Genomic DNA, 25,201 nt, shown 5'->3' with positions numbered 1-25,201 from the left:
TCCTTAGAGGCTCCATTTCCAAAAACAGCCACACTGGGGGTTGGGTCTTCAACATATTAATTTTGATGGGAACACATTCAGTGTATACATTGATTTCTCAGGAACCTCCTGAGAAACAGTCTTGATCTCTGTCCACTATTTGATTCAGACACATACAAATTCATCTGATGGATTGGTATGGCCCTGACTGATTTTAGGAAGCTCAGATGTGCACTTGATGGAAAATTAAAGAGAAGGAGGAGGCTGTATGAGGCTGTCATAAGAAGACAAATCCAGAGGGAGGAACCAAGATGGCGGTATAGGCAAACACCTAAACTGCTGCCTCGCACAACAATTTCAAAACTACAACTAAAAGACTAAACGTCTATCACCCAGAACCATAGGAAAGCTGGCTGAGTGGAAGTTCTACAACTAGAAGGAAAGAGAAAAGAGCATTGAGACATGCAAAAGCGCTGAAAAGCTGAGGTACAGAGGCGCGCGAATCGGGCTGGCGGCAGGCTACTGGGTGTGCTGCTTTTTTCAACCCGAAGGGAGACAAGCTCCCGATTACTCAGAACTCCAGTTTCTGTGGAGAGGCTGGGGACCCAAACTCCTACGGGGAGAAGCTGGACTGTCTGCCATCGGGTCGGAAAGTGAGGGTGACTTTCTTGAAGAGGTGCGCCCAGCAATCATTGTTTACTGCACTGGGGCGCGGGACACGGGGACTTGGAAACGTGGAGATGCAGAGACAGCTGACTGGCAGCCATCGCTGTTTGCCACGTCCTAGCCTAGTGACTCCCTGAGACCCTGCCCCGCACAATCTACAAACCCACCCAAGCTCCATGCAGCGGCTTTTGCATATAAATGGTCTGCCCTATCGCAGCTTAACCTAACAAACTGCAGCTCTGGTCAGACAGCTCCAAAACCTCCAAACCCCAAGCAAAGAGGAGAAAACTGTAGTTCTCGCTGTACCTCCTGCTGGGTGGCCTCAGACAGTAGCTGACCTGCATCCCATTGGAGATCCAGAAGCTAGTGTATCTAGTAGTCAGTGTGAGACGACACCAGATTTCAACTCCTCACATCCATAAGTGACACATTCAAGAGGCAGTCTCAGTGAGAACCAAAGCCCCACTGAAGCAAGTCCTGCCCCATAAGCGTGTCTCCAGCACAGCAGTTCTTCCATTATAGACACATCGGGTCCTCACAGCCTATTGGCCTGGAGGTCAATTCCTCCCAGTGTACCAACAGCAATCAAGGCTTAACTACACCAAGACTTTGCACTCAGCCCACAAAAGGGTGCATCAGGAGTGTCCACCTCAGGTGATAGGCTGAACCACTGGTCACCTACCACAGAAAACCATTCTATCAACACAGGGAAGCAGCAAAATGCGGAGACAAAGAAACATGTCACAAATGAAAGAAATGGAGGAAAGCAAACTACTGGACATAGAGTTCAAAACCACATTTATAAGGTTACTCAAGAATCTTCTAAAAACCGCCGAGAAACTAGATGAGACCTCCGAGGAGCTTAGTGAGACCTTCAAGGACCTTAATGAGAATGCCAAAAAAAATGGAAAAGGACCAGTCAGAAATTAAGCATACACTGTCTGAAATAAAGAATATACAGAAATTCAACTGTAGATCAAAGGACCCCAAGAATCAAACCAAAGATCTGAAATATGAGGAAACAAAAAACACCCAACCAGAAAAACAAAAAGAAAAAAGAATCTAAAAATATGAAGATAGTGTAAGGAGCCTCTGGGACAACTTTAAGCGTACCAACATCCGAATTATTGGGGTGCCAGAAGAAGAGAGAGAGAGCAAAATATTGAAAACCTATTAGAAGAAATAATGACAGAAAACTTTCCCTACCTGGTGAAAGAAATAGACTTACAAGTCCAGGAAGCGCACAGAACCCCAAACAAGAGGAATCCAAAGAGGACCACACCAAGACACATCATAATTAAAATGCCAAGGGCAAAAGACAAAGAGAGAATCTTGAAAACAGCAAGAGAAAAACAGTTAGTTACCTACAAGGGAGTACCCATGTGACTGTCAGCTGATTTCTCAACAGAAACTATGCAGGCCAGAAGGGAGTGGCAAGAAATATTCAAAGTGATGAATAGCAAGAACCTACAACCAAGATTACTCTACCCAGCAAAGCTATCATTCAGAATTGAAGGTCAGATAAAGAGCTTCACAGACAAGAAAAAGCTAAAGGAGTTCATCACCACCAAACCAGTATTATATGAAATGCTGAAGGGTATTCTTTAAGAAGAGGAAGAAGAAGAAAAAGGTAAAGATAAAAATTATGAACAACAAAATGACATCAAATACATACCTACCAACAAGTGAATCTAAAAATCAAGTGAATAAAAAATCTGAAGAACAGAATGGACTGGTGAATATAATAGAATCAGGGACATAGAAAGGGAGTGGACTGACAATTTTCAGGGGGAAGGGGGTGTGAGGGGTGCGGGAAGAGATTGGACAAAAATCTTACACCTATGGATGAAGACAGTGGCGGGGGTTAAGGGCATGGGGTCAGGTGGGGAATCAGGTGGAGGGGAGCTATGGGGGGAAAAAAAGAGGAACACCTGTAATAATCTGAACAATAAAGATTTATTTTTAAAAAAAAAAAAAGAAGACAGATCCAGTAACAGACTATGAGAGGGAAGTAACAGGTCACTGCACTACATAATACCCAAAACACCATTCACATCATAATGTTTGTGAATGGAAGTTCCTGGAGTTTTTTGTAGTGTAAAACTTGTAAGGCCATACCTAGATGGTAGTTCTGAATACAATGTATTAGCAACTACTGGTACCCTTCCTGAAACCTTTCCAATGCAGACACTGTGGCAGAATGTCTGGGGAGAAAGGTGCTATATACATGATTTGAAAAAGTTGAATCATTAAATATCATCTCATTTGGGGGTCTTCTTTGCTATGTATGGTATTCTCCTAACTGAGTTTATTGTCCTTTTGCTGTGGGATCCTGTGGGGATTGGGTCAAAACCTCTCTGACATCCCCCAACGGATCCCGGATTGCAAGAGGGTGCAGAACAGACTGAGGGACCCCACTGGTTGATGGGGTCGAGAGGGACCTCAGAAGGGCTCCAGCGCGTGTCCAGCCCATCTCGCCCAGTCCCCGTTGGTCGGACCCCAGCAGCAAGCTAATCTACTAGTCAGAGCATCTGCCCCCTGGTGGTCAGTGTGTGTCATAGCGACTGCTCAAAGGGTCGGACACTTAGCATATTAGGCTTTTATTATATAGGATATATATTTTTATTGAATTCAGAGAGGAAGGAAGAGAGAGAGAGAGAGAGAGAGAGAGAGAGAGACAGAAACATCAATGATGAGAGAGAATCACTGATCGGTTGCCTCCTGCATGCCCCACACTGGGGATCCAGCTCGCAACCTGGGCATGTGCCCTGACCGGGAATTGAACCTGGGACCACCTGGTTCATAGGTCAATGCTCAACCACTGAACCATGCTGGCTGGGCTATGGGACCCTTTTAATTGAGCTTAATGCTAAGGGACCAACTACTAGTTAAAGTACTTTGGCTACAAGCAATAGAAGCCAAGTCTGGATAACTTAAGGTGAAGCATGAAGGAACTTATTGAAATAAAATATGAAAATTTATAAAGTCAAAAGACAATTTGAGCAGCCAAGTTTCAACATATCAGAAATCAGGGCAGTTCTGCATATGTAGGTAACAGAAATGAATAAAAAGCCTTTTCAGAATGCTACTCCAGAATGAATCAGCTTCAAGAGTTTTCTGTCCTCCTATCTCCCACTAAAGAAATAGAGGAAGCTCTTCCAGTTGCCTTAGTTGGGATTAGATACCATCCTCTGACTAGGGAAGGGCAGAGAACGATGATTGACAGCCCCATCAAACCAGTGTGCAATGGTGAGGAGGCAGTCTATAAAACAAGGAGATAGAATGCTGATAGAGAAAAACAACAGATGTTTTCTGCATTCCAACCATGGGTTGCCAAGCAACGTCTTCCCACTTTTTTTTTATACCATATATAATTTTTTAAATGCCTCTGCCTAACAATATAATTATCTCACATGCAAACAAAAAAATACACTCAATTTCTAAAAGGAGACAGCCCACATCCAGTTATGGCATCCATTTCCTGGTTCCATCATGATCTCCCTACATATTGTGCAACTTGTAGACAAAATGAAAAACTTAACCATTACCCAACCCACACCATATGCTATTCTAGGGCAAAGGAAAAGGATAATTACTTTTAAATATATCTGGCTTTCTTCATATTACTATATGTGGAGTTTAAGAAGAAAAAATAGTGTTTCTCCTTTTTACACTCACACTTTTGACATCAGGTGTGTTCCCCCTTTTGCTTTGATCTCTGCCCCCAAGTTATGGACAAGCAAAACACTCTGGACTTGCATTAACTTAGGTAACTCCATCTTTACACAAAATTGCACAAAGTAACTGAACTAGTCTTAGCACCTCCTAGGTGTAGTACCCCTCCCCTTCATCACACATTGAAGTCTCACTGAGTTACATTTTTAATAATAATTTTTAAATGTTAAACCACCATTATAAAAATATATAATCCTCAGACCCCCACATAACCCAACTTCTTTTCTTTCATACCTCAGGGAGTGGCAAATCAAAGATTTCACTATTGAGAGACCTTAATTTTTACTTACAGATCAAGTTAACAAAAGATCAATATTTTCCTGACTAAACTATATATGCAGAATATTCCACATCTCCCAGCAATGTGAAGGGCAAGGTGAAAATTCAAGTTTTCAGCTTGGCTAAAAAATCATTCTACTTCCAACTTTACCTAATATCCTATGCCTCCTATTTATTAAGTATCATGTACTTAATATATGGAGGTTCACCAGCAAATTGCTTGGTTGAACAAAGATAATATTTTTTCCCTTAGGTTCTTTTTTTTTTTTTTTAAATATATTTTATTGATTTTTTTACAGAGAGGAAGGGAGAGCGAAAGGGATAGAGTTAGAAACATCAGTGAGAGAGAAACATCGATCAGCTGCCTCCTGCACACCCCCTACTGGGGATGTGCCCGCAACCAAGGTACGTGCCCTTGACTGGAATCGAACCTGGGACCTTTCAGTCTGCAGGCCGACGCTCTATCCACTGAGCAAAACTGGTTAGGGCTTCCCTTAGGTTCTTACAACAATATCATATGTAACAGTGTAAGACTCCTTGATGGGTTTAGATTTATGTTGCAGATTCAGAGTTGAAACGAGCTAAATTGCTCTGCATAATAGAGAAGACAAATTTGGAGTATAGAAGGCAATTCTAGAAGAAGGAGGACATAGAAAGGGGAGAGAGATGGGAGCCAGCAAAATTCTGGAAGATTGGGTGTACATGAAGTTAAATGTCAGTGAGAAACCAGTAGAGTGGCAGGATAACTGAAAAGAATTTTACGGTTGGAGTTTTCCCTTATGCAAAATTTAAGTGTATATCCTTCATCTTCTCCCTTCTCACCCCTAATTTTCTATAATACCTTATACTCAAATTAATGCTTAGTATGAGTAGCTTTTGTAAAATTTGAGGAGGGGACATCATACAATTGGAAGGAATCAGGAACCCAGAAGGATAATATGAAAATGTAACCCCTGCAAATTAACAGGATTTTAAGCAGTGATTTTTTCCATTCAGTTTGGGATTGGAGATTAGAGATAATCTTACGTAATCTCAGAGGGTAGGGAGCTGGTTTACATAGTAAAACCTGTGTGTTTGGCCTCTCCTTTTCTCGTCCTACCAGGTGTGTCTTGAGATGGGAGAGAATCCTAGGAATCACCCTTGTTCTGTCTCCATTTCGGTCCACTCCTGTTGGTAGATCTTCCTTGCAGCCCACTAGTCTATAATAAGGGCTGACACGCAGGGCCACTGAGCATAGCCTTGGAGATGGTACCTACCCCACACTCCACACACCAAGTCCTGCATCCTGGCACAGAGCTGCCTCTATTCAGAGAGGGGGCACCATTTTCTAACTTCCTCTAAGGGCCACTGTGGGATAGAGGTGCCCCTGGCTGTGTCTGAACAGGAAGGGGAAACCTACCCCTCCCATACATGTCCTAAATAACACTTTCTCACCTACCTTCCCCTGGAGTTTTATACATTTCTCCACTCTTGGGTTTCACTAATTGTTCCTGCCTTAGCTACCTCATTCCCTCTACCACCATAATTTTCAAAGCTGCCTCTCTCACAGTGGAGTTAGAACTTCTATTTGCAATGCAGAACAGTTGTATTTATTTCTTTGATCCTTGGCCTTCCAAACTGTGTTCTTTTAGGCCTGCTGGGAATAGTGAGCCGGCCTATTGAAGAGTCAGGTACCTCTTAATGGCTTCTCCCTTTTCTACACAAAGACACAAAGGCCCTGCCAAAGCTTTGAAACTAAACCCTCAAACTCCTCCAGGCTGTGCTTGTGCATCTTATATAAAAAGGAGTCTGTGAAAGGGAGAAAGAAGGGGACAAAGAGTGTGGTTTTCTTTTACTAGTTACAATTGTTAGCATTTTCTGATTTTTCTAAAATGAGTACACAGAGGCTCATAGAGGTTATATAACTTGCCCAAGGTCACACAGCTAGTAAGTGGTAAACTGGAGGTTGATCCCATCCCAGGACTTCAGATTGCATATAAGGCTCTTTCCACTTTAACTTAGCTGTCCCTGGAAGGTTGAGGTTGGCTGCCAGTAGAGTACAGAGATTTTCCAATAGGAGAGAGACATCACTTTCTCTCAGCAGGTGATCAATACAGTGTAGGACCTAAACATCTCTATAGTTGAGAGCTAAAGTACCACCTGAAGTGTCTTACCCGCAAGTGGGCAGCTCTGTGTACCAAGTATACAATTCTAGGGTACATTTCTCTCTCCCTCCCTCTCTCTAATCTGTAATTAGAACAAGGAGTGTCCAATTCAATTCAATCTGGGAAGGTCACACAGAGGAGATGTATACTTAGGAGCTATGGGTTGGCTACCTGCCATGTGGAACAAAAAACTGGGATAATCTTGCCAGTCCAAAAATCTAATGGGTGAAGATGGAAATTTGTCCAAGACTTGAAAGCTATTAACATGATAGTTATTTTCCATGTCCCAGTTATTCCAAAACCTGAACAACTTTTCGTTACAAGTTTCACCAGATTCAAGATGGTTCACTGTTGTTGACCTCTGTTCAGCCTTTTTCAGCAGCCCTAGAGACCCCAACAGCCAGTATCTACTTGCCTTTATTTGGAACAATCAACAATATACCTGGACAGTCATGCCTCAAGGATCTGTTGAGGCCTCTTCTTACTTCTCTGAAGTATTCCACCAAGATTTAAGCATCCTCTCATTCCCCAGGAAATCAACCCTTTTACCATATGTAGATGATCTCTTGCTATGCTCGGTTACCAAAGAGGTAGCCATACAGGATTTTGTTTGCTACAACAGTCAGTGGAAAAGGGACATAAAGTAACTAAGGAAAAATTACAATTATCTCTAGACACTGTTCATTATCTAGGTCATAGAAGCACTCAATGAATCGAGCTAGCTCCAAAAAAGAATTAAGCTAATCCAAGAATTTCCTAGGCCCACAACCAAGTGACAGCTTTGTGGATTTCTAGGTCTGACTGGCTATTGGTTCCTAATTTTTCTTAATTGACTTCTCCACCCTATTAACTTACTAAAATTTTAGACCTTGGACCCCTTCCTTGGGAAAATAAGTATGAGCAGGTTTTTAAATATATATATATTTTATTGATTTTTTACAGAGAGGAAGGGAGAGGGAAAGAGAGTTAAAACATCGATGAGAGAGAAACATCAATCAGTTGCCTCCCGCACACCCCCTACTGGAATCGAACCTGGAACCCTTGAGTTCGCAGGCCAACACTCTATCCACTGAACCAAACTGGTTAGGGCCATGAGCAAGTCTTTAGAAGACTAAAACAAGAGTTGCAAGAACCACCTGCCCTAAGGCTACCTAACTGTTCAAAACATTTCACCTTATCCTATATAATAAAGGGCTAATATGCAAATGGTCATCATGCCCTCATACCTTTACACTGTAAGGGCTCAGACACTCAACACTGGGGAGAGAGGAATGGGGACCAGCCAGGCACAAATGAGCTCGTGAGAGACGAATGGGGACCAGCCAGGCTGCGCCCCGGGAGAGGGACAAGCCACCCGCCCCGCTGTCCTGGGTGCCAGCGTCTGTGCCTGCGCCTGCAGCCCAGGAGAAGGACAATCCACATGCCCCACGGTCCCTGTCGTCCTGGGCACCAGTGGCCGCACCTGGGGCCCAGGAGAGGGATAAACCACCCGCCCCACGGTCTTGGGCACCAGCGCCTGCGGCTGCGGCCCAGGCAAAGCCGCCCGCCCACGGTCCCCTGCAGCTGCGGCTGGCCTGGGCAAAGCCAGCCGGGGTCCTGGGTGCCTGCGGCCAGCCAGAGTGAGGGAAGCCCAGGTCCCAGGTGCCTGCGACCAGCCGGAGGAGAGAATCCTGGGTCCCAGGTACAGGGTGAGACAGAGGTGGTTAGGGGTGATCAGGCAGGCAGAGGTGGTTAGGGGTGATCAGGCAAGCAGGCACACGAGCAGTTAGGAGCCAGTGGTCCCAGATTGCGAGAGGCAGTTGGACATCCTCTGAGGGATCCCAGATTGGAGAGGGTGCAGGCCGGGCTGAGGGACACCCCCACCCCCTGTGCACAAATTTTGTGCACCAGCCCTCTAGTTTGTTCATGAAAGGTGACCAAGCCCCAGGAATGCTCATGCAACAACATGACTTTTTCTTACAAACTCCACACACTGTCCCAAGTCTTCTTAACTGAATTGACTGAACACTTCTATGCAAGCAGACTAATCTTCCATGAGATCCTTCTGCTTTCACCACCTAATCTGCATCTTAAACATCACAACATTCTTAATTCTGCTACTATCCCTGCCTGACAAAGATGAGCCCCATGACCGTGATATAATGACATCCCATTTCGCAACACTGTGTCCTGATTTACAAGGCACTCCTTTGACTAACCCTGATTTAACATTGCTTGTTGATGAGTCATATTGTAAAAATGAAAAAGCGAATTACCAAACTGGTTATGTTGTTGAACTCCTTGAAAGGGGAAATCTCCCATCATCTAAATCGGTCAACAAGCAGACTCCGTGCCCTTATCAGAGCATGCCAGTTATCAAAAGGACAAATGGTTAATATACTGATAGCTGATATGCCTTTGGGGTTCTCCATGATTTGGGGATGTTATGGAAACAAAGAGATTTTCTTATGTCAACTGGGACCTCAGTCAAAAATGGACAAGTAAACGACCTTCTTACTGCTATTTTCTTACCTTCTGAAATTACTGTCATCAAATTGAGGTGCACACTAAAAAGACTGACCTGAGTATCAGGGAAAGGCCCTAGCTGACTTTCTTGCAAAGACAGCAGCAACAGAATCTATAAAGGCTGTGACACATGTGGATGAAGTCCATTCGGCTTCTGCAAAAAAATAAATAAATAAATAAATGACCTTATGCCAAACTTATCTCCTCCCCTTTCTGCGTATTTAAGCCTTCCATTTTGTTTATTGATTTGGGGAGGCGGGGGGGAGAGAGAGAGAGATTGAGAGGAGAGAAAAAAAAAACACATCAATTTGTTGTTCCATTTATTTATGCAGTCATTGGTTGCTTCTTGTATGTGCCCTAACCAGAGACTGGCAACCTTGGCATATTGGGATGATGCTCTAAGGAACTGAGCTACCCGGCCAGGGCTAAAGCCTTCCATTTTGTACAGCTCTTTGGAACTCCTTTCTATCTGCTAGATAGGATGCTACCCAATTATTGAATGATTGAATAAAGCCAATTTGATCTTTAAATTTACTCAGTCGAATTTTTAAAAAATATATTTTTATTGATTTCAGAGAGGAAGGGAAAGGGAGAGAGAGATAGAACATCAATGATGAGAGAGAATCATTGATTGGCTGCCTCCTGCATGCCCCACACTGGGGATTGAGCCTGCAACCCGGGCATGTGCCCTGACCAAGAATCAAACCGTGACCTCCTGGTTCAACCACTGAGCCATGCTGGCCAGGCTTGGAATATATTTTTAAGGTAGAGCCAACTGGATTGGCTGATGGATCCAATGTGGGGTATGAGGAAATGAGAGGTGTCAGGAATAATGCTAATATTTTTGGTCTAAACAACTACAAGATGAAAACAAAACAAAACAAAACAAAACAAACAAACAAATAACTACAAGAATGAAATTGCCACTTCCTAAACTAAAATAAATCTGGGAGAGAAGGGTGGGGTTTCTGTGTTGGGGTGTAGATTCAAGATTTTGAGATGTCAGTTCGTGATATAAATAGAGACATCAGTAAAAAATTGAGTCTACAGATGTGTATTCAGGAGAGAGGATGAAGCTGAATGAGTGATTTGGAAGGTGCAGTGTATTTAAATTCACGGGGCCAGAGGAGATGATCTAGGCCAGTGGTCAGCAAACTCATTAGTCAAAAGAGCGGCAAACCGCAGCTCGTGAGCCAACCACTGATCTAGGCCAATGATTCTCTACCGGAATGATCTACTCACTAGAGAAAATTTTAGAAAATCACCAAAACGTTGAGAAGGGGGATATGGGAGTGGGAGGTCATGATGATTAGAGTGAGAAACACTATAAGGCTTTATGAGTGGGGCTAGGCCTTCTAAGCATCCTGCAATGCACAAGATAACCCTATATTATAGAAATTGTTTTACATTTTACATAATTTTCAAATGTCCTATTGGACATTCATTTGATGAAAATATGTTTATATTTATTTCAACCTACATAGGTTCTGCACATAAACACACAGTATTTTTTATATGGTTTTAATATACACCGAGATTCCCAGCAATGCCACATCCATGTGATTGATGGGAGAGGGTGCTTTGTCTTGTTTAGAAAATCAGTAACACCACTGCTCTCTGTATTTTAGATGCCAATCCTAAATCAGTCTGCATATGCAGCTTTGGCAGGTACAGTGATTCTAGGGATGAATGGCTGCAAGCATATGATGATTACATTAGAGCTTCTGCTGAAGTTGTGCATAATTTTACATGTTCAAATATATAGTTGTATGCATTAGTTTCCCCTTATTTCTCCTTATATTACAGGGACTTAAATTCATTATTTTGAAATTACATATGAAGATTGGGGTGAGGGATAGTCTGCATTTACCCCTCCAAACCTGATCCACTCTGCTCTTTTGCACCCTTGCTATCCTGCCCTGGGGGGCCAGCTTTTATGAAAGGCATGAGTCAAGCTCCCTTGCCCTGTACTTTCTGGTTGGGTTCAGCCAAAGGAACATACCACTCCCTTATCTTGGCCCTTCAGGCCTAAGGATGGCAGACACTCCCTCTAGTTTTTTGAGAAATTTTGATGGGTTTATTTGACATTTTTTCCCCTCTAATTCTTTCTTATTCCTTGTTTGTTCTCTTAACTTTGTCAATAATCTTGTCAATAATCCCTTGCTTAAACTGGCCTCGATTGGACTTGGCTTGAGTGTGCCATCTGTTTCCTTCCAGGCTCTAACTAATACAGTAGTTACATCATTCCTGAATTTCACTTCAAGACAGTAAAGGGACAATTAGAAAAGATGTGTTATAAAAAGGGAATAAATCCAGAATGTGGAATACTCTACAGAACAATTGAGCTGGTTTCTGCAATCAGGCAATGGTATGAAAAGTAAAGAGAGGAGGAGGACCACTGCAGATTTAAAAGGTTGAAAGGGCATAACAAAATGTAATGTGTAGACCTTGTTTGGATCCAAATTTGAACAAACCCAGTGTAATAAGACATATCTGAGACATTAGAAAAGGTATAATTATGAATGGGATATTATATGATATCAAATAACTATTTTAAATTTTGTTAGGTGTAGTCATGGCACCATGGTTATCTGAGAAAATGGCCCATGTCTTTAAGAAATTACACGGAGCCCTGGTCGGTTTGGCTCAGTGGTGGAGTGTCGGCCTGCGGACTGAAGGGTCCTGGGTTTGATTCCGGTCAAGGGCACATGCCTGGGTTGAGGGCTCAACCCCCAGTAGGGGGTGTGCAGGAGGCAGCCGGTCAATGATTCTATCTCATCACTGATGTTTCTCTCTCTTTCTCTCTCTCTCTCTTCTTTCTCATTTCCTCTCTAAAATCAATAAAAATAAAATTTTTTTATTTTTTTAAAAGAAATGACATGGAGCCCTGCCAGTCTGGCTCAGTGGAGAGAACATGAGCCTGTGGACTGAAGGGTCCTGGGTTCAATTCTGGTCAAGGGCACGTACCTCAGTTGCAGGGCCAGGCCCTGGTCAGGGCACGTGCAAGAGGCAATCCATCAATGTGCTTCTCTCACATGGATATTTCTCTCTGTCTTTCCCTCTCTCTTCCATTCTCTCTAAAATCAATGGAAAAATATCCTCAGGTGAGGATTTAAAAAAAAAAAGAAATGATGCCCTAGCCCCGTGGTCAGCAAACTCATTAGTCAACAGAGCCAAATATCAACAGTACAACGATTGAAATTTCTTTTGAGAGCCAAATTTTTTAAATTTAAACTTCTTCTAACACCACTTCTTCAAAATAGACTCGCCCAGGCCGTAGTATTTTGTGGAAGAGCCACACTCAAGGGGCCAAAGAGCCGCATGTGGCTCGTGAGCCGCAGTTTGCCGACCACGGCAGCTGGTTTGGCTCAGTGGATAGAGCGTCAGCCTGAGGACTGACAGGTCCCCCAGTTGATTCGTGCTTGAACCCCAGTGGAGGCATGCAGGAGGCAGCCGACCAATGATTCTCATCACTAATGTCTCTCCCTCTCTCTCTTTCTCTCCCTCTCCCTCTCCCTCTCCCTCTCCCTCTCCTCCTCCCTCTCCCTCTCCCTCTCTTTCTGAAATCAATAAAAATATATTTAAAAAAATAAAAAAGAAAGAAATGACATGGTGAATAGGAGAGACTGTTCCCTGACTTGACCATGCCTGACCAGTGAGCTACACTGGGCCAGAAAGGGGAGATTGCTTACTGCAAACCTCTCTTAGAGAATGATTGTAACTGATGTTCATTCTGACATAAATCAGCACTCCTCGCCTGCCTCCCACTTGTGCTGTTTCCTGGAACAGGCTGTTGTCCTGATCTGGTCAAACATGTAAAGTAATTTCCATACTTGGTAGCATTCATGTACTAGTACCTATGAGTATTCCTGCACCTCCCACCCCCCACTTCCACCTCTTTTATCCTATATAAGTCTTGGGTGCCTGCCAAGCAGCACAAGGATCCATTTCATCTTGCAGTCACCCAAGACACACCTTGTATGCAAATTTCCCTTAATAAACTTTATTAATTACCAGACTGGAGTGGCCAGCCTCTTTCTCTTTCTTTATTTTTTTAAAATATATTTTATTGATTTTTTTACAGAGAGGAAGGGAGAGGGAGAGCCAGAAACATCCATGAGAGAGAAACATCCATCAGTTGCCTCCTGCACACCCCCCACTGGGGATGCGCCCGCAACCATGCCCTTGACCAGAATCGAACCTGGGACCCTTGAGTCCGCAGGCCGACGCTCTATCCACTGAGCCAAACAGGTCAGGGCAGTGGCCAGCCTCTTTCTTCAGTCTTTCCCTGTCCTTTGCTTACAGAAGTAAATTTTCAGTCTCAGGGCTTTTCCCTGGGTCTGTATAGATGAACACATGGTATGTGGGATTTGCTTTAAAATACTCTGCAAAGAAAAGAGAAAAAGGGATAGGTAAAGCAAATGAGGAAAATATTGTTAAATATTGATTCCGGGTAATAAGTATATGAGAATACATTGTACTGTTCTCTTGACATTTTAAAAAAATAGTTTTATTGATTTCAGACAGGAAAGGAGAGGGAGAAAAAGATAGAAACATCAACAAAGAGAGAGAACCATTGATCAGCTGCCTCCTGCATGCCCCACACTGGGGATGGAGCCTGCTGACTGAGCATGTGCCCTGACTGGGAATCGAACTGTGACCTCCTGGTTCATAGGTTGATGCTCAACTACTGAGCCATGTCGGCTGTGCTGTTCTCCCTACTTTTGTTTGTATGTTTGAAATTCCTTATGATAAAATGTTTAGAAAATAAGTTAGATTAAATTAAAATGGAGCATTGGGTCTGACAGGAGCATCAATCAAGACAGGCAGTATAGGCAAGAGAAGAGGTCTAAGACTGGTACCTGGGCACTCCAGCTAGTAGAGGTTGGGAAGATGGAAGGAAAAGCCATTGAAGGAAAAAGAAAACAGAGAGAAGGTTGTCCCTGTGAGGTCAGGTGAGTGTTTCAAGGAGGAAGTGATTATTTGGGCTGTGGATGGGGCAAGAAAGAGTGCAACTAAAAACTGACCATTGGATTTAGCAACATGGAAGTCATTGATGACTTTGGAAAGAGCAATTTTGGTGTAATGGTGGGGACAACACCTGACTGGATTAGAGTCCCATCATCCATCTCTCTAGATACTGTCCCTTTTCTCTGCTCCCCTTGATGCATTCCCTGTAGTTAGGGTAAGTGGATTGGAGTGGGTTCAAAAGAGAATGGGAATAGAGAAAGTAGAGAGAGGATAGAGTCAAATTTCCAAGATGTTTTGCTATAAAGTAGATTAGAGAAGTGAGGTGATAGCTAGAAAATAAGTGTGCTGTCAGAGAAGAATTTTGATTTTATATGGTTTTTAAGATAGGAGATAACATGGCATGTTTGTAAGTTGCTGAGAATGCATCAGTAAAAGGGAAAAATGGAAGATGCAAGAGAAAGAAATAAAATAACTGTAGAAGGAATGTGCTTGAATAAGGCAGTGCAGATGCTGGTGGGTAGGTTGATGCAGTGGTAGTAGAACGTAGAGGTTACCTTCTGATTGCTTTTCTGATGAAATAAGAAGCAAGATCATCATTTGAGTGGAAAACTTTAGAAATAAAAAATTGGTAAGTATTAATTACATGTGTGCTGTTCTGAGTAGCATGATGATATCTCAAGTCATCCCACTCCATCCTGCCCGGGATATGAATCATCCATTTATCCAGCATATCTACATTGTACGTACTCCTCTTCTGTCAGTCACTTAGTAGCTGCCTTGGTTATCAGATCAACTATCATAGTATTGTGTGCTTGTGTTCAGGTAACTCTTATTTTACTTAATAATGGCCCCAATGTGCAAGAGTAGTGATGCTGGCAATTTGGATATGCCAAAGAGAAGCTGTAAAGTGCTTTAAGTAAAAAGGTGAGTTCAGTGCATAAGATATTTTGAGAGAAACCACATGTATATAACATTTATTACAGTATATTTTTATAATAATTCTATTTTATTACTGATTATTATTGTTAATCTCTTACTGTGCCTAAGTTATAAATTGAACCTTATCACAGGTATGTATGTATAGAAAAAAAATTATATATAGGGTTTGGTACTACCCATTGTTTCAGGCATCTAATGTGGGCTTGAAAACTATCCCCTGCAAATAAGGGGGGCTGTTGTAGTATTTACCTCTGATGGAATGGATGTTGATTATATGGAGCATGAGGAACCTTCCAGAGAGATGGAAATGTTCTATATCTTGAACTGGATAGAGGTTATATGGCTGTACAATTATTTCTCAGTATTCACAGGGGATAGTTTCCTGGACCCCAGCGGATACCAAGATCCAAGGATGCTCAAGTCCCTTAAATAAAATGATGTAGTATTTGCATGTAACCTATGAAAATCCTGCAATATACTTTAAATAATTTCTAGATTACTTACAATTCCTAATACAATGTAAATGCTATGTAAATAGTTGTTATACTATATTATTTAGGGAATAATGACAAGAAAAAAGTCTTTTTGTGTTTAATACAAATACAATTGTTACCGGACAGTCCCTTGAGTTGGAGGGGGGGGGCTATACCCCTACTCAGCTCTTGTCAGTCTTATATGAAAGATTTCAGACAAGTGACAGACAGCAGCATGGAAGCAAAGCAAGCAAATTTATTAAAAACTGGAGGCCTGGTGCACAAATTCGTGTACTGGTGGGGTCCCTCGGCCTGGCCTGCCGAAACCAGCAGTCCGACATCCCCTGAGGGGTCCCAGAGTGCAGCAGCTCCTGCATTGAGTGTCTTCCCCCTGGTGGTTGGCTGGTCACTTAGGCTTTTATATATACAGATTAAAAATACACTTGGTATATAGCACAATGGGCAACCCAGCTAGTCTGAGAGCCCTGCCTAGTAGAGGTTTAAGGGTTTTATACTCTTCTGTCTATAGATTTCAAGGTTCCTCTGCCAGATATCTTGGGCAACAGACTGGATTTCAAGGTCCCCCTTTTACTTTGTTGTGACTTTTCCCAGAATTTATGAGAACATCTGGCTCCCAGCTGGCGTGGCTCAGTGGTTGAGTGTCTACTATGAACCAGGAGGTCACAGCTCAATCCCCGGTAGGAGGAGTGTGGGAGGTAGCCAATCAATGATTCTCTGTTATCATTGATATTTCTTTTTTTAAAAAAAAAAATATATTTTATTGATTTTTTACAGAGAGGAAGGGAGAGGGATAGAGAGTTAGAAACATTGATGAGAGAGAAACATCAATCAGCTGCCTCCTGCACACCTCCTACTGGGGATGTGCCCACAACCAAGGTACATGCCCTTGACGGGAATTGAACCTGGGACCCTTCAGTCCGCAGGCCGACGCTCTATCCACTGAGCCAAACCAGTTAGGGCATCATTGATATTTCTCTCTCTCTCCCTCTTCCTTCCTCTCTGAAATAAATAAAAAAATATTTTTAAAAAAGTACATCTGACAATTTTATCTTGGCAAGTCCCAAGACTGTTGATTTCTTTGTTCAGTGGCTGAGATAAACTCCTCTTTTTTCTCCTTGCCCCTCTTCCTGCCTTAGCAGTTCTTTCCTTGCTAACATCCCCCAAGTGATATTTGTCCTTGGGTGGCACAAATGGCATTAATTAGGGTCTTTGTTCTCTATTTTTCCTGACCAGAGTGACTTAAGCTTAGTATTCTCTGGTTAGGGAGGAGAGGTATTAACTATTTGCTCTCAAGTGTCCTTGTTTATGGAAGATAAGATCTTGTGATTCACAAGCTGACTACAAGCTGCCTAAACTGACCTTATTTAATTTTCTTGTCTCAGTTTCCCCATATCACTTGCCCAGGAATTTTCCTAATTTATTACTATCCTGCCACACAACCATGCAATTGTAACTAGACAATCAATGTGTCTGCACTGCCTGCCACTAGTTGAGCCAATTAAGCAGAGACAGGGTTGAATCATATGAGTGTTTATTTCAATACTGCTGGCTGTATGGAAGAGCAGCAGGACATCCACAAAAATCTGCTCTGCAACCCCCCATAAACCAGCTGCTTATACAAGGTAGGACAGAGATTACATGGGGAATAGGGATTACAGGAATGGGGAAGCAGGCAATTTGGGCTGAGGTGGGACTCCATTGTTTGGGCAACAAGGTTGTTAATATTTCCATGATAATAAGCCATTTTTGAATGAAAATTGCACCACATTCCAAGTTTGACTCCCAGGTCTAAGGTTGACTCCCAGATCGAAGGTTGACTCCCAGGTCCTGGGGCATACAACTCCCAGCCAGGTTAGAATGCCCTTTTTCAAAAAACCAGAACAAGGCAATCATGTTAATATTAATCATGATTAATATTTCCCATAACCCAACTAGTCCCCAATATTCTTTTTTTCTCTAACACAATCATCATAGGGCTAACTGCATAGTACATGTCAGCAACAATGTAACATTTTTTTCAAATATTTTCAATCTGCGGTTGGTTGAACCAACTGTACACAGATGGAAAAATCAAATTATAGTGTGATAAGATTTGTAAATTTTCCTATATGAAATTATATCTTAATGAAATATTTTTTAAAAATTATTTTATTGATTTCAGGGAGGAAAGGAGAGAGAGAGATAGAAACATCACTAATGAGAGGGAATCATTGATCGGCTGCCTCCCACATGTCCCATACTGGGGATTGAACCTGCAACCCCGGGCGTGTGCTCTGATTGGGAATCATACGTGACCTCCTGGTTCATAGGTCAACGTGCAACCACTGAGTCACACCTCTCAGGCTGATTTTCTTTTTAAATTACTGTTAATGTAAAAATCCATTGAAACCTGTAAAGAATTTTTGTGAATTTATTTGAGCCAAACTGTCGACACATGCCGGGAAGCAGAACCTCAATGAATTGAGATAATGCTCCGGAGAATGGCGGGTTATATCTGTATTTATACAGTACAATCAAAGGGAAGGGATGTAGGTGGGTTACATAAAATCCATTGGTGATAGACTAGAGAGGCGGGAGAAAGCAAAGCAGAGAAACCCCTGGGATTGGATAAAAAGTAAAATGATAGACACATACTTAGCTGGGTGAAGGAACAATTAACATGATAATGAAGGAATCTGTGGTATCTGTCCTGGTGCCCAGCACATTAGGTTGTGCCCCAACGGGTCCAGAAAAAGGGAAGTTACAAGTTATCCAGATATTTCAAAGGGTATGTTATTATAGATGCAAAACGACAGATAGGCTCAGTTAAGGTAAAGGTTGACCTTGTCAGTGAAGTTACCGGCCTAGGATGTAACTACCCACCATAATTGCTTTTAGTTAAAGTTTAATGTCAGACCATCCTTTGTAGTTACTTTAGGTCTCTGAGTTTTCAAGACTGCCATGCAGGCCTCCCCTGAGCTTGTCAGGTTAGCATGTGGCCCCCTTTTGTCCACATTACAAAAGAGAAATAAATACATTTTTACTGGAAATTAAAACAGGTGTAACTAGAAGAATTAATCCAAGCCTTGAATCCAGTTCTGGGGACATGAGCCTATCTTCAACTTTCTGCAGGTATGAGATGGGACAGAGGTAAAGGGTGTTTTGTGCAGCCAGGATCTGTGGGGACAAGCCATAGGGACATAGTTTCCATTCCAGATAAGAAAGATCTTTTTTACACCTTTCTCCAGTAATGACACAGGCTGACTAGAACCATAATGAGCTGTCTGCCAATGGCAGAGTGTGGGAGCAGAAGGCTGTCAGGCATAAGGCAGGGATATTGCAGAGGGTATCCAAGCATCAGATGGGGGTTAGATTAGAAAACCTAGGTCTCTTCCCTTGTAGCCTCTGCCACTGGGTCCCTGTAAGCAGGGAGTGGAACAGGTCCTCCCCCACACTGCATTGTTCCTTGGTGTTAACATTTATGACCAAGCCAATGATCTGGTAGTCATAGACAAATGTGGAACTATCTTTGGAATCTGGGCCCTTGGTGGAAGTGAAGGGGGAGGGAAAAACAACTTGGTGGGAAAAGAAAAATAACTGAGCTTGGGAATAATAAGACCTAGATTCTATTCTCTTCTGACTCTGACTGTGTACCTTGTGCATATCCCTAGGCTGTGTTGTTCCTCTGCCTTCCCTAATACAGGCATCCTTTGAGGCTGCATGAGACTCCTGTAGAGGAAGGTACTGGGATGAGTGACTGTCATGACTGTCATGGGAGATAGTAGAGGCTCTAGGTCTTATTCCCCATCTCTTATGAACCACTAGAAGGGCAGATAGTCCCGCCCGCTCCCTGTTTTTCTGACCGTAGGTCACCCCAAGGCATCCAAGACTCCTCCCAAGCTATCCGGGTGATTTTTGAAAACTTTGGGGTGAGGACGCAGTCCATCCAACCTCGGCCAATTTCAATGGGATCTCTGCCAAACTGGAGGCAATTTCCTGGAAGGTGAGCAATCAGAGCTGACTCTGGGCTGGGCCTCTTTAGGGCCTCACCCCAGAAAGGGCCTCAAGCCAGAGAAATCAAGGATTTCCTTGATTGCCCAGGAGATTTGAGCCCCACCCTACCTGTCCAGCTGCCCTGGAGGAAAAGGCGGAAGCTCTGGATCTAATTCAAAACACCTTCTCTGGCCCACTACCTCCTCTGTCATTGTTGCTTCTTTCTTCTCCCGTCTCTCTCCTGCCTCCCTTCTTGGGGTTATAAATACATTTTAGCAAGTAGGCAAATTCACAAATACAGAATCTGCAAATAATGAGGGTCAACTATGTGTTATGCTGGGGGCACTTGGAGGAACCTCTGACTCTGCCTGGAATACAGAGAGGTCCAGACAGGGGGGCCTATTGTTATATTGTAAATCAGAAGACACCTTAATCAATAAGCCAAATTTATTTGGAGTCCTTTTCATTTCACTAGCACTAGCGAGCCCAGAGGAAATCTTGCTTCTCAAATTCTGGGGCCCCAAATAGAGGAAGTCTTTCCTATATAAACCTTTTTCAGTTCTTTGTCTTCCAAATTTGGAGTGAGACTTCCGGACCTTCTGAGAAAAAGTCCTGTGTGCTAGGACAGGGCCGTGAGACCATATCTCAAGGCCTGGCCTGGCGCCAGCACTGACAACCCTGTCTGGGGCATAGTTTATGGCCTCTCTGGAATGAGAGCAGTCTTATTTTCCCCTATTATTTAAGCAAGCAAGTGTTTACAGAAGCCAAGAAAGCAAGGTTAAAATTTCAAACAGCAGTTTTTACCCAAGATGGAGGTTACCATGCTTCACTATAACAAAAAACTAATCAAATAACTATTTCTTTTCTATTCCCAGGTATTTTGTTGAGCTCATAAACGTTGTCTTCTCTCACAATATCTTCTAACTCAGCACTGGATAACAGAACTTTCTGCAACAATGAACAAGTTCTATAAAACTTGTGGTTATCGAGAACTTAAAATGTGACTAGTATGAGTGAAAAAATTGAATTTAAAGTTTTATTTAATTTTAGTTATTTTAAATTTAAATTTACATAGCAACATGTATTAGTGGTTATCATTTTTTTTAATGTAATACTGTTTTTATTTAACTTCAAAAACATTTCAGCATTCTAAACATACAAAAATTAACAAAATGTTGCAAATTGTGTTTAGTACAGAAGGTTCTTGAACTTTCATTGATGCAGTGACTCTTCACTTTGTTGACAATGAAGAGCTGTAGTTTGTTTTAAAGCAAAGTTTAAAACTACCACACAACTAAAAACGATCCAAATACTTCTCATGCCAGCTGACCCCCCTTTTCCACAGCTAAGAATGGCAGGATGCTATGTCACTATATACAAAAACAAGACAACCTGAAGCTAAATGGATGCCCACTGCAGTGTCCACAGGTCCAGCCTCACAGTGCACGCCCTGAGCTACAGCCCCTCCAAAAGGCATCTTCCTCACAGCCTCAAAGCCAAGCAAAGAGCATCAAGAGCTTGTCTTGGTTGTTTGTTTTTTACAAACTATAGATATGTACAGTTGAGAACTCAGGATTTCTAGCCAATAACCAAATAGGTAACACCACCTTACAGATTAAAAAAAAGAAAATGCCAGAAACATCTTTAAATGCCTTGTCACACCAACAGCAAAGTGCACAGAGTGAGGAGAACACGAGAGCCTTTTCATTTTAAAAATGTTTGGAAATATGTACAACTTTGATACAGTTTCTGGGTGCTCCGGACACCCATGGCCACTTCATGTAAACCACTGACAATTTCTAGAGCACTTTGAGAGACTACATATGATCATGATCCAATTGTGTAATTAATCCTACTGAGGGCAACAGACACCTCTCAAATAAGCTGTGTCAATTATGGCGCTCCCCTACACTAAGGTATTCACAAGGAGACAGATAAACAGTTTTTTTATTCATCCTCTTCCTCCTCCTCCTCTTCTTCTTCCTCCTCCTCTTCCTCCTCCTCTTCTTCATCTTCTTCTTCCACCTTTTTCCGGGCAACTTTAGCGGGACCCTTTGTGCCATCAAACTTGCCTTTAGACTTACAGTCGGCGACATCCTTCTCATACTTCTTCAGTTTTGCAGCCTTATTGTTGTAAGGCTGCTTTTCACTGTCACTTAAGTTATTCCACATCTCGCCCAGCTTCTTTGCCACATCTCCAATAGAAATTCCAGGGTTTGTGGATTTGATCTTGGGGCGGAATTCCGAGCAGAAAAGGAAAAATCCAGACGGTGGCCTTTTGGGGGCATTTGGGTCCTTCTTCTTCTTGCCTCCCTTAGCTGGTCCATAATCCTTCATTTCCCGATCATAGCGTACTTTATCTGCCTTTGCCATCTCATCAAATTTAGATTTCTCTTTTGCCGACATTGTCTTCCACCTTTCAGAGCACTTCTTAGAAAATTCTGCAAAATTGACTGGAACTTCTGGGTTTTTCTTCTTATGTTCCTCTCTGCATGTCTGCACAAAGAAGGCATAAGCAGACATCTTGCCCTTTGGCTTCTTGGGATCACCTTTAGCCATCCTGACTGTATTGTTCGCTAGTCTGGGCAGCACAGGGCACGACGCAAGGCTCAGAGCTCCCCAGCCTCGCGCTAGCTGCCTCCACGAGAGCCGCGTGGTTATCATTTTGGACAATGCAGTTTTAACTGTTTGTTTTATATAAATAGTATTGATTTTTTAATATTAATTTTATACCCATCCTGGCCAAGTGACTCAATTGGTTGGAGTGTTGTCCTGTACACCAAAAGACTGAGGTTCATTTCCCAGTCAGGGCACATATCTAGGTTGCAGGTTCCATCCCCAGTCCAAAAGTATATGGGAGGCAACTAATCGATGTTCTCTCTCACATCCATGTTTTTCTCTCTTTCTTCCCCTCCTCTTCCCCACCCCCGCCTCTCTCCCTTCATCTCTCTCTAAAATCAATAAGCATATCCTTGGGTGAGGATAAAAATAAAAATAAAAATTTTATACTCATTTCCTTAATAAATTTTCTTGTTGATAGTTGTTTTTCAGTTGATTAACTTGGTTTCTCTTGGAATACTAATATGTCATTGATAGATGAAGATAAATTTACCTACTCCTTTTCAATTTTTGTTTTTCTTATCTAATTGCATCGACTATGTTAAAAAGAAACAATAGACCCAAAATGGAGTCACTTGTAGTAAACCCCACCAAAACTTAATACCTAACTTAACTGCAGTTTCAGTATCCCCAAGGAATGAAATTTTATTTTATTTATTTTTTTAAATATATTTTATTGATATTTTACAGAGAGGAAGGGAGAGGGATAGAGAGTTAGAAACATCGATGAGAGAGAAACATCGATCAGCTGCCTCCTGCACACCCCCTACTGGGAATGTGCCCGCAACCAAGGTACATGCCCTTGACCGGAATCGAACCTGGGACCCTTCAGTCCGCAGGCTGACGCTCTATCCACTGAGCCACACCGGTTAGGGCAGGAATGAAATTTTAAATCAGTCAGTCTGGAATTTCCTGAAAACACTAGTAAGGTAATCTGATTGATGAGACCCCTGTATTCCCCAAAGAAAGGTAACCTGACCTGAAATAATCCACTCTTTAAAAAATTTTTTTAAAAAATTGATTTCAGAGAGGAAGGGAGAGGGAGAGAGAGGTAGAAACATCAATGATGAGAGAGAATCATTGATTGGCTGCTTTCTGCATGGTTGGGGATCCAGCCTGCAACCCAGGCATGTGCCCTGACTGGGAATTGAATCGTGACCTCCTGGTTCATAGATCTACACTTAATCACTGAGCCACTGCAACTGGGGCTGATTCCTTTTTTTATATGAAAACTAGAGGCCCGGTGCATGAAATTCATGCATGGATGCAGTCCCTAGGCCTGGCCAGTGATCGAAGCATGAGCATCTGGTGTGGAAGAGCGGGTCTCAGCTGACCTCTGGGCCCTGGGCAACACCTGGGGCCCCGGGCCCCTGCACACCCCCTCCACCTGAGTCACGGTCCCGAGTCCCTACATGGAAATGTGGTGATTGCAGCCGGACGCCGCAGGCGGGGGCGCAGCATGGGCCTCTGGCTTGCCCAGTGGTGCTGCACAGAAGCCAAATGGGCAGCGTGCTCTCTCCCAGCCGGCCTCACAGACCGGCTGCTGCGCGAGCCCTGGTGTCCTGGGGGAGGGTAGTAGGGGGAGTGAGAGCAAGCTCGGTGGACACCCCATATTCTCACCACACCTCCATCCCTGTCACCCCCACACCCAGGTAGCCAGCAAGAGGTCGCAGCCCCCCGCCTGGGCGCCATGGGAGGTTGGTTGCCGCCATCCACCCCCAGTTCCCCGCCCCAGCCTGGGGCCCAGCCCCGATCAGGCAATCAGGGCCTGTCAGCCGCTGGTCACCATCTGCAGGGTGATCAGTTGGCCGGGGCCCCCTGCCTGGCTCCCTCAGCACCTGGGAGCCTGGGCGGTAGCCCCGCCCCCCACTACCACTGCTGGTCGCCATCTGTGGGGTGATCAGTGGGGTGATTGGGCCCCCGCTCACACCCACCTTGGCCTGGTGCCACCCACTCACCTGCTCCACCATTCTGCCGTGGTCCCGTTCTCATGAGGGCTCATTGGGGCCAGCAGCAACTCCACTGCCACCCACTGCCAGTGCCGCATCACCGACGCCCGCCATGTTCTGTGCTGCCCCCTTGTGGTCAGCACACATCATAGTGAGTGGTTGAACTCCCGGTCGAGGGGAAAATTTGCATATTAAGCTTTTATTACATAGAACAACTAGAGGCCTGGTGCATGAAATTTGTGCACTCTGGCAGGGGGGCCCCTCAGCCTGGCCTTCACCCTCTTACAGTCTGGGAGCCCTCGGGGGATGTACGACTGCTGTGGAGGCCGGAGAGGCTCCCATCACTGCTGCTGCGCTCACCAGCCGTGAGCCCGGCTTCTGGCTGAGTGGTGCTCTCCATGTGGGAGTGCACTGACCACCAGGGGGCAGCTCCTACATTGAGCGTCTGCTCCTTGGTGGTCAGTGCGCTTTATAGTGACTGGTTGTTCTGCCGTTCGGTCAATTTGCATATTAGCCTTTTTTTATATAGGATACAAAGAGGTGACAAATGGATTGTTCTGTCCCCCAAGTTTGCTCCTCCTCCAGTTATCCCTGAGGCAGCATTGTTTACCAAGTTAGAAATCTAAGCATCTCCCTTATTTCTGTCTTTCTTTCCCTCCCCCTCCCCCTTAATCTCTCTGCTTATGTCTAACTGCCTACTATATTATCACCACCCAGTCTGGTCCTTTTCATTGCTTAAGAATATTGCAAGAGCATTCTCTATACAAGTCATCCTGCTTCCACTTTCACTTCCTTCAATCTTTTCTCCACAAAGCAGATGATATGGTCTTTCTAAATTCTTTGTCCAAGTAAGAATGTCCAAACATGTAGAAAATTTCTTAAGAATTTATTTGAGCCAAATTGATGACATGCTGGGAACCAAGATCACAAGTACTCTGGAGAATGATAA

At 43.4% G+C, this 25,201-nt stretch overlaps 2 protein-coding genes across 2 annotated transcripts in view; one reads left to right on the top strand and one right to left on the bottom strand.

Moving 5' to 3' along the window:
* The window catches only part of MYCL (MYCL proto-oncogene, bHLH transcription factor), a gene marked incomplete at its 5' end in the record, with an annotated part of 104,392 nt that overhangs the window by 16,657 nt on the left and 62,534 nt on the right, over window positions 1–25,201 (top strand). The gene's annotated exons all lie outside the window — the stretch shown is intronic.
* On the bottom strand, window positions 21,507–22,309 carry LOC308240952 (high mobility group protein B3-like). Its single transcript, XM_080654443.1, has one exon. The coding sequence runs from the start codon at window positions 22,241–22,243 to the stop codon at window positions 21,632–21,634; it is 612 nt and encodes a 203-aa protein (XP_080510569.1). The 5' UTR covers window positions 22,244–22,309; the 3' UTR covers window positions 21,507–21,631.

Source organism: Plecotus auritus (genome assembly GCF_963455305.1).
Source record: "Plecotus auritus genome assembly, chromosome: 2".
Lineage (NCBI taxonomy): Eukaryota > Metazoa > Chordata > Mammalia > Chiroptera > Vespertilionidae > Plecotus > Plecotus auritus.
Note: the sequence above shows the minus strand (reverse complement) of the source record. Positions and strands in the feature narration are given on the sequence as shown.

Bases quoted from the DNA above. Each gene is read 5' to 3' on its own strand.
- LOC308240952 (XM_080654443.1), bottom strand. From the start codon at position 22,243: ATGGCTAAAGGTGATCCCAAGAAGCCAAAGGGCAAGATGTCTGCTTAT.